The 14,807-nt window shown below is 37.0% G+C and overlaps 1 protein-coding gene across 10 annotated transcripts in view; it reads right to left on the reverse strand.

Annotated features, from left to right (window-relative positions):
* The window catches only part of myo6a (myosin VIa), a 108,403-nt gene that overhangs the window by 86,879 nt on the left and 6,717 nt on the right, over positions 1-14,807 (reverse strand). For all 10 annotated transcript variants that reach the window (XM_058391778.1, XM_058391784.1, XM_058391783.1 and 7 more), the window contains exons 2-4: positions 3,909-4,034; positions 1,629-1,698; positions 167-240 (exon numbers count right to left, since the gene is read on the reverse strand). In XM_058391778.1, coding sequence (XP_058247761.1) covers positions 167-240; positions 1,629-1,698; positions 3,909-4,034 — 270 coding nt within the window. The remainder of the gene's footprint in view (positions 1-166; positions 241-1,628; positions 1,699-3,908; positions 4,035-14,807) is intronic.

Genomic DNA, 14,807 nt, shown 5'->3' on the forward strand with positions numbered 1-14,807 from the left:
AAAAGCAACCAACGGTTAATGAGGAACTATTAGGTCAGTGAAGTTTCTGAGATCATCATGAGCCTCATCTAATAGCGTAGTGGAACTGGTTCCCTTGTGTTAATTGACGATGTGACTCATTTTGTTGTGTTGTGAACGAAAACAGTGTGATTTGCTGAGTACTTACGTAAATTTTGTCTTTACTGTAGCGCACACGCACGTTGTTCAGAAGCGTAGCCTCGTTCAAGTACATCAACGAGCCTGCGTTATAAAACATAAACAGGAAAAGATGATCAGACGTACGTGTAAACAGACAAAAATCAGATAACCTCTGGATAATAATAAAAGAATATTATTCATGCTAATTTTTTTTGCTATCTGTCAGAATACAGTATAGAAATCTGTATTTGTGGTCCTTTTGTTAAATGAGATGAATGAGAAGGAAATACAAATGCAGGTTAGTGATGGTTTAGCAAATAAAAAATCCAAAAGGTCAGACAAGTCCATCTAGCTGAACAAAGAAAATTCTTAAATAGGGGATCCTGAACGATCCTTAAAGCTTAACATATTTAAATAAAGTCTAATAGTTAGATTGTTGGACTGATTACAAAAGGAACATTGAATAGAGACTACACTGCCACCTGGAGGTCATTACATCTCATTACAACTGAATCATACGGTGGCCGAGATGTGCAGAACAAAAACCTGACCTACTGTACCAATCTATACCTTTTCCAATTAGTCTGAATTGTTATTGTGTTTTGGGATTTGTTTTTGTTTTTTTGATTTGTTATTGTGGGGTTTTTTTCGTTTTGTTTTTTATTTGTTATTGTGTTTTTTTTATTTGATATTTTGTTTTTGAATTTGATTTTGTGTTTTTGGATTTGTTATTGTGTTTTTATATTTGTTTCTTTTGGGGGGGATTTGTTATTGTGTTTTTTTATTTGTTTTTTGGGGGGGTTGTTATTGTGGTTTTTTTTTTTGGATTTGTTATTGTTTTTTTATTTGTTTTTTTCTGGATTTGTTATTGTGTTTTTATATTTGTTTCTTTTGGGGGGGATTTGTTATTGTGTTTTTTTATTTGTTTTTTGGGGGGGTTGTTATTGTGGTTTTTTTTTTTTGGATTTGTTATTGTTTTTTATTTGTTTTTTTCTGGATTTGTTATTGTGTTTTTTTATTTGTTATTGTGATTTGTTATTGTGTCTCGGCCACTGTACATTTATTTCTAGTGGCTCAAATCAAACCTAAAGGTACAGAAGGGAAATGAATTTGTTCCTTGAATTTATTCTGATCAGGGTCGAGTTGGATCTGAAACCTTGAGCATGAGTGAGGAACACACACGGGAATTCACACCCTCGTTCACACCTGGGGTAATTAAGAGTAGATAATTACCAGGCTGCTGTCGCTTCCTAATGGGACTCGTTAAGATGCAATTGTTAAACTGCACGAGTGTCAAAATGACAAAACGCGTCAAGGTTGCGCATCACATCACGAGTGATTAATTGCAACACTAAACAAAGCAATCGCAGTTTTTTATTTTTTCCTCAGATAGACTTAGAACTGATTTTCTATGCATTTCTATAAAGTGACACCGAGTTAAACTTCAGTCTCTTGATGGCAAAGTGAATTATTTTAATCTACACACTTACAGTTGTCCTCGACATGTTTGCTGACATCGTCCTCGGCTGGAAACACTTGGTTGACAGTAGCGAGAAACGTCTGAAACACAGGAAACGGAGCGGTGTTAACACTCCCGGTGTTCAATTCTAACAGCAAGTGAATTTATTCCACAGTACAGTTTGTCCTCAATTCTGATTGGTCAGATTTATTTTTTCTAACAGCTTACTGAACACACTACTGCACTGCTCAAGTTCTACATGTGATGTATATATTTATTCACAGTCAATTTTTAACACTTTATTAAAAAATGTGTTTATTATTACTCGTATTGAATGTTAGACATCTTCATTTAATATTCAGTGCGTTGTTTGTAGATCTGTATTTTAATATCAAGTCTGTCTGTCTATCTATCTGTGTCAATGTGTCTGTCTTTCTCTTTGTTTGTCTATCTATGTGCCTGTCTGTCTGTTTATCTGTCTCTGTGTCTATGTCTATGTCTATCTATCTATCTATCTATCTATCTATCTATCTATCTATCTATCTATCTATCTATCTATCTATCTATCTATCTATCTATCTATCTATGTGTCTGTCTGTCTGGCTATCTGTCTATCTATGTGTCTGTCTGTATCTGTCTCTGGCTGTTTATATGTCCATCTACCTGTCTATATGTCTGTATGTCTAACTGTCTCAGTCTGTCTGTCTATCCATGTGTCCGCGTGTCTGTCTGTCTCTATCTTTCTGTCTATCTATCTGTCTTTGTCTAACTGGCTCTATGCCTAACTATGTGTCTCTGTCGGGTCTATCTGTCTGTTTGTCTGTCTCTATTTTTCAGTCAGTCTATATTTCTGTTAATCTATGTGTCTGTCTGTCTCTCTATATCTTTCTGTCTATCTATCTGTCTTTGTCTATCTGTCTGTCTAACTGTCTTTCTATATTTCTGTTGATCTATATGTCTGTCTGTCTATCCATCTGTCTTTGTCTAACTGGCTCTATGCCTAAATATGTGTCTCTGTCTGTCTGTCTATCCATGTGTGTCTGTCTGTCTGTCTCTGTCTATCTTTCTGTCGATCTATGAGTCTGTCTGTCCGTCTATACATGTGTCTGTGTGCCTGTCTGTCTGTCTATCTTTCTGTCGATCTATGTGTCTGTCTGTCCGTCTATACATGTGTCTGTGTGCCTGTCTGTCTGTCTATCTTTCTGTCGATCTATGTGTCTGTCTGTCTGTCTATACATGTGTCTGTGTGCCTGTCTGTCTGTATGTCTCTGTCTCTATCTTTCTGTCAATCTATGTGTCTTTTTCTCTCTGTCTATCTATCTATCTGTCTGTTTATTTTTATCAGTATTACTATGGCAACCAGTAGTAGAACCCAGCGACTTTGTTGTACAGCAACTGGTGGCTTCCAGTGATAAAACTGCAGCAATATATGAACACAGCTTTAATAAGCAGAGGCGCTAGAACCAGACTGCTTTTGTGGACGTCTCATGAATCTTTCCGCAAGCAATAAACAGTGTCAGTTTCTCAGTAACGGTGGAGCACGAGTTCCCATAATTATCTGTTGCTTAAATCTTACTGAAGACATTAAGGGCAAATTCGTGACTTGGATAAACGGGCTGGTGAGATGCGACCCCCAGGATCCCGAAGAGGGCTAACATGATGTCCTGTATTTTCTTTCTTCCTTTCTCTTCTTCACCCTTCTTCACCATGTTCCCTGTTTCCTCCCTCATTGATTCTCTCTCTCTATACTGGCACCCTCTCTGCGCTTGTAAACACTCCTCACATTGTGCCAACGATCAGAGCCAGCCACTCCAGGCACATCCGTCTAACGTCACACGGGGCAGATGTAATGTTTCTTTCTCACCCACATGCACAAATCACTCATTCTACCAACAAGCAGCTGCATGCCATCGCTGATGCCAGCTCTGTGAAGAGGCACTACTGCATCTTAGCTCTAACTCTGACCTTAAAAGCATGACACATATCGATTAGTTATTATTATTAATATTATTATAGTTGTTATTCCTGTCAAGCCTTAAATCTGATTGGTCAAAGATTTTCCATGTTCAATTTTAACATGACTCAACTTTGTTGTTTCCATGGTAACACAAATTGTGATGGCTATACGAATGGATCAGAGCACCTCCAAAACTGCAGCTCTTGTGGGGTGTTCCCGATCTGCAGTGGTCAGTAGCTATCAAAAGTGGTCCAAGAAAGGACCAGTGGTGAACCGGTAACAGGGTCATGGGCGGCCAAGGCTCATTGATGCACATGATCTCACACAGGCAGGTTCTTCAAGTTGAAAGCTTACCCTGCCCTTTTCCTTGAGGGGTTCGATGGTCAGACTGTTAGCACCAATGTCCACAATGGTACCCAACTGGAACCCATCAGTAGGGTGAGGCGCCCACACCGGCTTCCCATCCTCCATCTCACCGCACTGCACACAGATAAAAACAGATTCATCATCTGACACGAAACACACTTCATATAGCAGATAGTTAAAGAAGAGTAATCACCCAGATGAGGATGAGGTTCCCTTTCGAGTCTTAAGGTTTCTTCCCCATATCGTCTCAGGGAGTTTTTCCTCATCACTGTAACCTCTGGTTTCATCATGAGGCACAATTTTATCAATTTAACTTTGCTGATAATTACATATGCACCTAATTATTTAATTATTTTACAGCTTGATAAACAGAATGATTTACAACTATTTAACTAACATGAGAACAAATACGATTTTAAAAATGTTGCATATAATTTCCGACTTAAACTTGTTTTTTTTTTTCCATTAAAATTTTTTTCCAATTAAGACAAAAGCGTATCGTTAAATTACCCTTGTGTAAAACACGGTCGTGATCTCCAAACGGAAAGAATAAGCAAATCTCTATTTCTGTTTATTTTTTATATGTAATAATAATAAGAAGATTTTTTCTTTCTTTTGTAAGACATTTGTGTAAATTTAGTGACACTGAACTGAAAAAACAATTAAACAGCTGCCAATTTTGCGGTTTACTGTGTCAAATGAACTCAGGAGGCCATATAAATAAGTAAAAAAAAAAAAAAATAAATCACAAATAAATAAATAAATAAATAAATAAATAAATAAATAAATATTAAATTAAAAAAAAAAAAACTAAATTAGCTTTGGCTTAATTAAAAACCTCAATCCAGTGTAAGTTCAGTCACTGTAGAAGTCATATGTTGAACGTTGTCATTTACATCATTTCACTTATTTAAAGACGATGTTGTAGCTGAAGGCTTATCACACTTATCACTGTGCTAATGAGTGATGTATATAAATGTATATTTAGCTGAATGAGGATATCCGGTTTAACGGATTTAATTTAATCAATATGGAGCTGATGAATATCGTTATAACTCATTAACCTCTATGCTTATAATAAAAACAAAGAAAGACAAACAGATGGATGGACGGATAGATAGATAGATAGATAGATAGATAGATAGATAGATAGATAGATAGATAGATAGATAGATAGATAGATAGACAGACAAACTGAAAGACAGACCGACAGACAGACATGGATTGACAGACAGATAGATAAACGGAAAGACAGGCAGGCAGGCAGACAGATATATAGATAGACAGACAGACAGACAGACAGAGAGATATATATAAACTGAAAGGCAGGCAGGCAAGCAGACAGACAGACAGATAGATAAGTAAGTTAAGAACTCTTAATGCTTTGGTGTTTTTGTAAAACATTTCCTCCCAGCGTGACATGCCCTAAGACACCACTAGAAACTCTGACGAGGTTTTGGAAGCTTCTTGTGGTGCATCTGCTCTACAAACTCTCCAGACCAGAACACCTCCTGACATTCAGAGAATCCAACAACGCTGTGCTAGAACATGTAATCATGTTTAGTTAGGGCTACAAGCTGAAAAGTGGGCCTCTTTCACTTCACTCTTGAATTTGTCCCTTCCTGCTCTCCGTACCACAAAGACACAACAGGCCTCAGCCCTGGCCAGGTCCCAGATTCCAGACTGAATCAGACTCTCAGTGCCGAAACTATTAATTATTCGACTCAGGCTTGCTCAAATCACTCACCATGTGTGACAATCAGCACATTCTCCCCCTGGAGCAACAGAAAACCAGATGAGTCTTCTTCAAAAACGGTTTTAACACACACACACACCCTGGCTCAGGTTACACACTGATATGTTCTTAGCTTCAAGGGCTTTCCTTTAAGTTTAATCTTTGGAACAGAGATACATTCATCTATCCCTGGTTTGATATAATGCACATTATACAATATTGTGTTAAATTTACACAGTGTGAGGGATAATATACTGTACTTTATATGAATATCCTTTCCTTATTATAACAAAAAATAAATAAATAAAAGCTAGACACACATTGTGCATCATGAAATATAAATATCATAACGGCATATGTGCCACTCAGCCAGAGACTGGGAAAAATTCCACTTCTCTCAGTCGAGGTTAATAAAGTCTAGACAATTTGTGTGCTCGACAACAGGATTGCGACCGAGTAAACTATTTACATACACAAATCTGTTCCTACGCTCTCCAGTCGATGACAAGCTGCTTTTGTGTTGGGATTTAAATGAGGTGCATCTCCCAGCCAATGTAGGAATGACAAGTGTTTAAAGTTAAGTAACAGATTATCATAAACGTAAAGATCTATGCAAATGGAACTTTTGTTGTTTTGTGTGTGTGTGTGTGTGTGTGGGTATGATTATTCCCATTCAAATCAGTGGAAGTTATTCCTCATTTTCCCATTTCCCAAGTGCGATGTGGTGATTCTGTGGTCAGTCCAGCTGCTTGTTAGTTTTGGCGTACGTCATATTCTTCCTTGAATTAAATATTTTTAATATATTTTATCTAAATTTTTCATCAACCTGTCCTACTTCCACCAAAATAAATAAATAAACAGGAAAATCACAGTACTCTAGCAAATTACAAGAAGCAGGAAATCTTTTCCCAACATATATGACATCAGCAAAAATCTGGACATGAACTAGCACCAATCCATCATCCCTCCAACACTAGTTGCTTATCAAATTGACCCGGATAGATTATCATGACTGTAATTATGTAATTACGGCCTTTCGGTCATTGTACAAAGATAAGAAAAAACTTCCTCTAAAGGTTCTCCTTTCATATGTTCACCTGACTGCAGGCTCATAGCAGACATCATTCTTTCATTTCTCTTTTTAAATCGTCTTTGTATTTGCTCCAGGCATTTAACATTTTGAATGAAATACAATTTTAGACCATTTAAAAACATTTTAAACAAATACACTGCCATGTAAAGTGAGCACTTTGTAATACACAAAAGTCTTGGGGTGCCAAAACATTTGCACTCAAGCGTATAAGGATCGTGAGGAAAGCAGGTCGTGAGGAATAACAACTTAACACATGCTAGTAACTGCTACAGAATCTATATCTTGCCTTCACAATGCTAAGCTAAAGAAAAATCCATATGCTCACACATACTCTACATTACCTCAGCACCTAGCTAGCGATAGCTTCAAAAAAGAAAGAAGAAACACTCATGCTGGAAATAAAAAATAAAATATACAAATTCACAGCCATACAAGCATTTTATAATCTAACATAACACACTGACATTCTTTCATTTAGCGGAAAAAAATCCTCAGAGCGCCACCTAACTAGCTAGGTCGCTAGCTCTTCAAATTGGATGCCTTTATACACAAAAACATGGACACGTTTCCTTAAAAAAAAGTCTAAAAGTCTGTCACATAATTTCAAATCTATTTTAGTTCAAGTCTGAAGTGTAAATAAACTGCTGACCGAAGAAAAAACACTGTCTAGCATAGTGTTTTTAGTTAGCTTTATCTGGCTAGTCAGAATTCACAGAGAGGTTGTGTGCAGAGACAGGAGAAAAGTTTTAACAAGGTTAATGGAGTTTAATGAAAGAAAGTGAAAGCTACTGTATGACGAGAACATGAATTTGGGGAGCTGATCTATTCGCTCGGGTGGGTTTTGGGGGCAAATGAACATTGGCATATGGCTAATAAGGCTAGCATAAGGCTATTGTTCATCCTCATGTTCTTTCTTTTGCTGCGGTTCTTTAACTCGGAGGGACATTTACATGGTACTGGTCAAACGGCAGAAATGAAAGACTATTTTTTAAAAAAAAGAAGACAGACACACACACACACACACACACAAAGAAAGCAAAGCAAACCAACCCCATCCACCCACTCAGACTATACAAAAGAGTAAAAGCTCAGACACGCTATCTGCCTTTCTGTGACATTTTGCCAGTCTGACAGTTGTGTCCTCAAACGCATTGTTTCTCCTCTTGTCATCTGTTAAAAAAACTGACCAGAATTCTGACCACATTCAGAAATTCAGAATAAACTGACCACAACTCACAAACTCTGTCACATAGCCTAGAACAAGACCTTGAGTCATTCAGTTTGATGTTGAGCATCATGGAAGTTGCTATCTTACACCTAACACACTAAAACTTTAAACTATCCAATCTGTAATGATACGGGTCAGGAGAAGCAGAGGGCTATCAGATGAGCAGGACATACATTAAAAAATATATATGTATCTGTATGTGCTTATAGCTCTGAAGTGGGTGTGGCCTAAATCAGAATCACTTACAAAGCTGCAGAAATGGCAGCACTACATTTACGCTGACACAAGCATCAGTCGCTGTACCATGAGATCAGTAGTGGGCGCTCCTACTACTAGTTGCCATAGTAATAACGTTTATCAACGGGTGATTCAGCTAGCATTCCAGGTTTCTTGTACAACCTGGACAACTTCGCCAACCTGAGCAACATCACTCCAGTAGCCTAAAACCAGTACTCTCTTGACCAAAAAGTCCTGATGGATTGACATTGTAAATATCTCATGTAATAAATGTTTCAAGTAAAAACGTCCCGCTCACATGACCGTTGGCTCCTGCAGGACTCTCAAGCATTCTTAAAGTAAATAGAGAAAAAGAGCACATTATGTGTTTATTCTCAATAATATAATTGTATTATCCATTTGAAGGCGTAATACATTGTACATTTCTCTGAAAAGATTCCAGTGCAACATCTAATGATTTGCTCTGAGATGTTTTTAGCATGATGGAAAAGGAGTGGAGAAGAAACATAAGGCTTAATTACAGATCAGTAATTGTCTTAAACACAGCTTTAAAAACAACCCATTAGCGCACAGATGTATTCCCTTAGCTATTTAGCAAACAATTAGAGTCTTAGGGGAGGAATTAGAGACGCAGCATTGAATGGAATAAGATTCGATAAAATGAAAAAAATAAAATAAACAAAGGGAAATGTCCTGGCTAATACTTCACAAATAAACACTAATAATAAGGACTGACCTTCTTAAATTCATACTCAGAGCTTCAAATGGTAGAAATTGCTGTTATTTTTAATTATATTGATTTAAAGACTGACAGTTGCCATTAAAATGCCATGACCGAGATGTTACTTAGCCCTTATAACCTTTTTTTTACTCATTAAAAAAGCTAATAAATAAAGTATTTAACCATTTAAAATATGTGCTACCCTCACCTCACATTATAAAATCCAACATTTTACAAGTTTTCTTTGCTATAGCTAGTTGTTCCTATAACATTAAGCGCACACTAATGGTTTACTTAAAGCAATATTTTTTTGATTAATAATAATAATAATTAATAATTTGCTTGTGATCTATTTTCAGTCGTTTGGGTAACAGTTTGTTCAATATTAACAAGGAATCCTGTTGACTTGAGGTTTTTAATTTCCTGAGGTAAAACTTTTGAGGTAACAGGGTAAAATGAAAACTGCGGGAAGAAAGAAGTTTCAAGCGTGAGACGCTAACACGTTAATGTCAAAACGAAAGTATTTGTGGGTGTGAAAATGATAGAAAGTGATCGTTTTTAAGACAAAATGCTATCTGTACTGCTGTTCTGAGTGATTTATTTATCCTTAGCATACACAGATGTAATAATCATTTAGATCACTTGTTCTTCGCTGCTCCAGTATTAGGTTCTTCTCTGTAGGAGATGGAAAATGTTACTGAGAGGAAATGCTCTTTCATACAGGGTGTGCCTGCTAGCTGTTTGCTTAGCCTGCATTGAAAGACTACATGAAAACAAACATGTGACACAAGAGCAGCCAAGCACTGAGGAAATCCCTCGACTTGGCTGTCTTACCCCGGAAAGGAGACGTTTGGGGGGAAAAAAAAAAAAAACCTCAGACTCGTTTGGACCAGTCCTAATGACAACCCTTGACCTGAATACAGCTCTGAGCAGGGTGGATGTTTAAAACACAAACAAGCGTCTGTTGTCCGAAACACACTCATGAGGGCTGCTATACTGCTGCATGTCCCTCACCAATGTAACAAGTTGACAGCTGAATGTAAACGCTTTAACCAAAATAACCTTCAGTCTCCTCTGAGATCACACACAGGCTATTTTCTCACTGTTAATGCTAATGGCTAATGCTACAAATAAGGTGTTGATTTCATCTTCCATAACATCTGAGCTGGGAGAGTAGTTTCTGCTACAAATATAGCCGATGTGATATGTATATATATATATACACATATACATATACATATATACACACACACTATATTGCCAAAAGTTTTGGGACGTCTGCCTTTACATACACATGAATTTAATATGGAGTTGGCCCACCCTTTGCAGCGACAACTCTTCTGGGAATTGCTTTTTACAAGGTTTAGGAGTGTGTTTATGGGAATTTTTGACCATTCCCCTAGAAGTACATTTGTGAGGTCAGGCACCGATGTTGGACAAGAAGGCCTGGCTCAGAGTCTCCATTCAAATTCATTCCAAAGGTGTTCTATCAGATTGAAGTCAGGACTCGGGAAGTCAGGACTAACCCTAGGCCAGTCAAGTTCCCCAAACTATTCCTACAATGTTGGGAGCATGAAATTGTCCAAGATGTCTTGGTATGCTGAAGTATTAAGAGTTCCTTTCACTGGAACTAAGGGGCCGAGCTCATCCCATGAAAAACAACACCTGAATTCAATGATTTGGAGGGGTGCCCCAAAACTTTTGCAATATAGTGTATAATCATTACTTTAGCCACAGCTAATTCACAGGAGTTGTACCTGCAGACAATCTAACGCTAAAAATAACAAACATTTATTATTTAATTACAGAATTATTAGCAATGTTGATCAACAAAGATTAACATTAATAAAATCATTGTAAAGTTAATTTTATAACAATGTCTGTAACAATATTTATCTGACAAAAAAAATATGTACCTCATTTTAGATTTTAACACGAAAACAATGATTAAAAAAAAAAACTTATTTTAAAAATTATATATAATAATTAAAAAATTATTATTACTAAAAAAAAAAATTCTTTTTTGTTTGTGTTTTGGCACCCCTTAGGAATATTGTAACTATGAATATTATTAAGATCAACTGTTTAGACCCTAAAAACAATATTTAGGTTCATAACAAAAGTTTCCCACGCCTGAAACTGTAGAAATTGGACACGTGAGCATGACGTCCCTGTATAAGGAAGATATTGTCCTTAACCATCCACTGCTCAGCTCTGTGCTTGGATTTGTTTCTCCCTCACTTTTCTGCAAGATACGGTGCTCTCCATAAATATTGGAAAATATAAGCAAAGAAAGCTGTGAAAAATTGTTGCTTATTGTTTAATCGTTTGATCATTTGTTCAGAAAATTCCCAAAAATACTCTGGTCTCATGGACACACATATCTAACACACATATATATTTGATTATATATATTTAATTATGTGTGTGTGTGTGTGTGTATATATATGTATATGTATATATATATATATATATATATATATATATATATATATATATATATATATATATATATATATATATATGTGTATATATAAATATATATATATATATATACATATATATATATATATATACAAAAGTTTGGACACAACTTCTAATTCAAAGTTTTTTGTTTTGGGATTTATTTTCTACATTCTAGAAAAATACTGGAGATTTCAAAATTATGAAATAAAATAACAACTGACTGTTTTTTGTTGTCATTACATATGGATTACTTAAGTCCATGTGTGTTAAGACACAAAGTAAGAAATAGTTCTTGCAAGAACAGTATTGTCAAGTGCATTTGCAAAACCCATCAAGCACCATGATGAAACTGGCTCACATGAAGACCATCCCAGGAAAGCAAGACCAAAACTGACCTCTGCTGCAGAGGAGAAGTTCATTTAGAGTTACCAGCCTCAGAAATCACCAATTAACAGCACCTCAGATTAGAGCCGTTATGAAGGCTTTACAGAGCATCAGTAGCAGACATATCTCAATATCAACTGTTCAAAGGACATTATTGTGTATTTCAACCGCCTTCAGCATTGTTTTACAATGTAGAAAGAAATAAACATCAGGAAAGACCATGGAATTAGAAGATGTGTCCAAACTTTTGACTGGTGCCAATATTAATGGAGGGCACTGTTTATAGAAATGTTTGTCCTTCAGGTGAGTAAATGCAAATGGAAATGCTTCAGAGAGCCTGAATGACATCGGTACGACATGATAAACAAATTTGGAGGTGCAGCTTTCAGCTACCTGTAAGACGTTGAGGGTTGCTTTAACACAGTCACTCAGCAGGGCCATATCATCATATAGGCACTATAACAAATGCGAATTGAATATAGCTAATTTTAATAAGGGATTTTAAGAGCGACAGGTCCCATGTGTAGGCTAACATAGAGCCATAAAGGTTAACAATGAATTACTGCTCAAAGTGATCCCTTTTTGTTTTAGAGTAATCTTTAGATTTGACGTCTTTAGAAAGCCGACCATCAAACACCAATATTCTTGTCGGCTGGCTCATCCATCCTGGATCTTACGAGACCTACTTCTACCTGTCGCTAGTCTGCTACTTTTCACCACTGAATGTGAGCAAGAGCCGTATTTGTTTAAAGAAAGAGGTCATGTGGGTGAATCTGCAAACGATCCAACCATAGTAGCCTCCTCTAGCGTCCTTCGATGAAGCTTTTTAAAAACAGTGATTTTTTTCCATCCAGGGACTCGACAGTGTCCAGAAAGTGAGTACACGCAAAGGTAAAGACAGAGGTTGAGGTTAAGATTACCAATCGCTTTAAATGATTTAAAAAGATTTGGTGGTTGGTAAGTTAGCGCCTAACCAACCCAAATTGCTAGATGCTCTGTGATACTTGACCAGCTAACTAGGGACTAGAAACTGATTATTTTGATCTGTTTGCTCGTCAACATCCAGTGTAAACATACTACTATTAGCCAAGATTTATTTGCTTTATTTTATCTACATTAGCACACTGCTGCAGAATGTAAGGATTCCTAGCCTGGGGACGTCTACAGTCCATAATAAAAGGCTTAAGAAGAAGAAGACAGACACAGTGAGAAGGATCCCAGTAAGTTATGCCGCTTTGGGCCCACTCCTCTTCCATGCCACACAATCACGGATTGTTGCAGAGGATCACTGTGGACTCACTGTCGCGGTAAGCCGGTCACATGACCGCACACTTTGCGTAGGCTGGGATGGTCACATGACTGCAGACTTTGTACTGGATGAGACAGTCACGTGACCAGGGATTGTGTTGGCTGAACACAAAAGGTGGCGGTATGTCATCTTGACAATAGGACCAAAGGCAAATGTAACAAAGGACACAAGAAGAGCTGGAAGCTACATGATCTCACAGAGCATGGTAGAGAAAAATAGAGCACTTGTTTAACTTAGTGCTCTGCAACATGAAATGAAAACGCAGAACAAGCAAATTGCAGAAACGGGTCTTCCTGTTACTGACGATGAAGATGAGTTCACAAAATGAAGAAAAAACAGTTCATTTTAACGGCCAAACTCAGTAGGTTTTCTGAAAACCAAACTTAAACGGCACATATAAAGATCTTATCCCTGACCATTTGTTCCTCATTTTGTTTAAAATGCCTGAAAATGTAGTTCTCTTAAAAACTGGGCGGCTAAAAAAAAAAATCTTACTTGCTTTCGCCTCAAAGCTGCATCAACAGCGCACACAACTTTTGTCAAATCGTATCCTCTCCAGTACACACTTCTAATTTTACTTCTTGAATAAATTAGTTTATGATTTTCCTCAGAATGCGGAAGACACAGGTATAAGGATTGAGCCAAACAAACAAATAAAGCTTTTGTATATGCTAACTCTACGCTAACTGCACCAAGCAAAAACAGCGCAGCATATAAAGCTATGCTTTATGCTAACTAACACAGTTTGAGATAAAAGGGGGGAAAAAAATTCTAGCTTGACTCTTTTATGTTGAATGTGAGGGGAAATAAACACCATAATCATAGCTAACAACTTGCTAACAAGTAGCAAACACAATATTAGTTTGTACACCTAACAAACTAAGCAACTAGCCTGCTACACTATTATATTTCAATAGCCGCCATTTTTTTCGGCCAGGTTTTCGATACAGGCTACCAAACCATGAGATTGGGCATGATTTCAGCTAGCTAACTTGAGCTAACTAATTCATTTCTGATTCCTGATGAGTGACATTCAGTTACATGTTATAGCATTACTCAGCAGAACCAGTTTAGCAAACATTTGGCTAATGTACACTTCTTCCCAGCTGTGTGATAAAGTGATTAAGTGACAACAGAGTAGATTTAGCCTTCGACAGCTCCTTTCCTCATCACCTGGGGCGTAACCTGAGGAATCTGGTGGAGCCTGTGGTTCCGAGCACCCAGTTTAAAAGAATGCCGTCATCCCAGACGCTACTCAGAACAAATATATAAATATATTTTAAAAAAGCCATCGAGTCAGACTTCTTGTACAAGTCGACACACCTTACCGGTGAAAACCACTACAACTTTCAGCCACTCCTGAGCACGGGGAAGAACCTGCCCTGAAGAACTGAGTGAAAAGTCACACCCTAGACATTTTTTTGCATTTTTTTTTTTTTTACACCTTTCATTGAAGCAACAAAGAATGTATTATTTATAGCACAGTAAGAATAAATGATTGCCTTATTCTTCTGGGAATGTCATGGACTTTCATTTCAGCCCCTTTGATTTTTGCTGACATGAACAATCCAGGTACTTCAATACCTAACCGCAGGTCCACACATTTTACAGAGTTTAAAGATTGACAAGCTGTATTCTTGTCTATTCCGGTCAAACTCTAACGCCAATAAAAAAGGCCCTGACTATAGTGTGACACCATGAATAAAAAAAGTTA

The sequence above is a fragment of the Hemibagrus wyckioides genome, linkage group LG06, assembly GCF_019097595.1.
Source record: "Hemibagrus wyckioides isolate EC202008001 linkage group LG06, SWU_Hwy_1.0, whole genome shotgun sequence".
NCBI lineage: Eukaryota > Metazoa > Chordata > Actinopteri > Siluriformes > Bagridae > Hemibagrus > Hemibagrus wyckioides.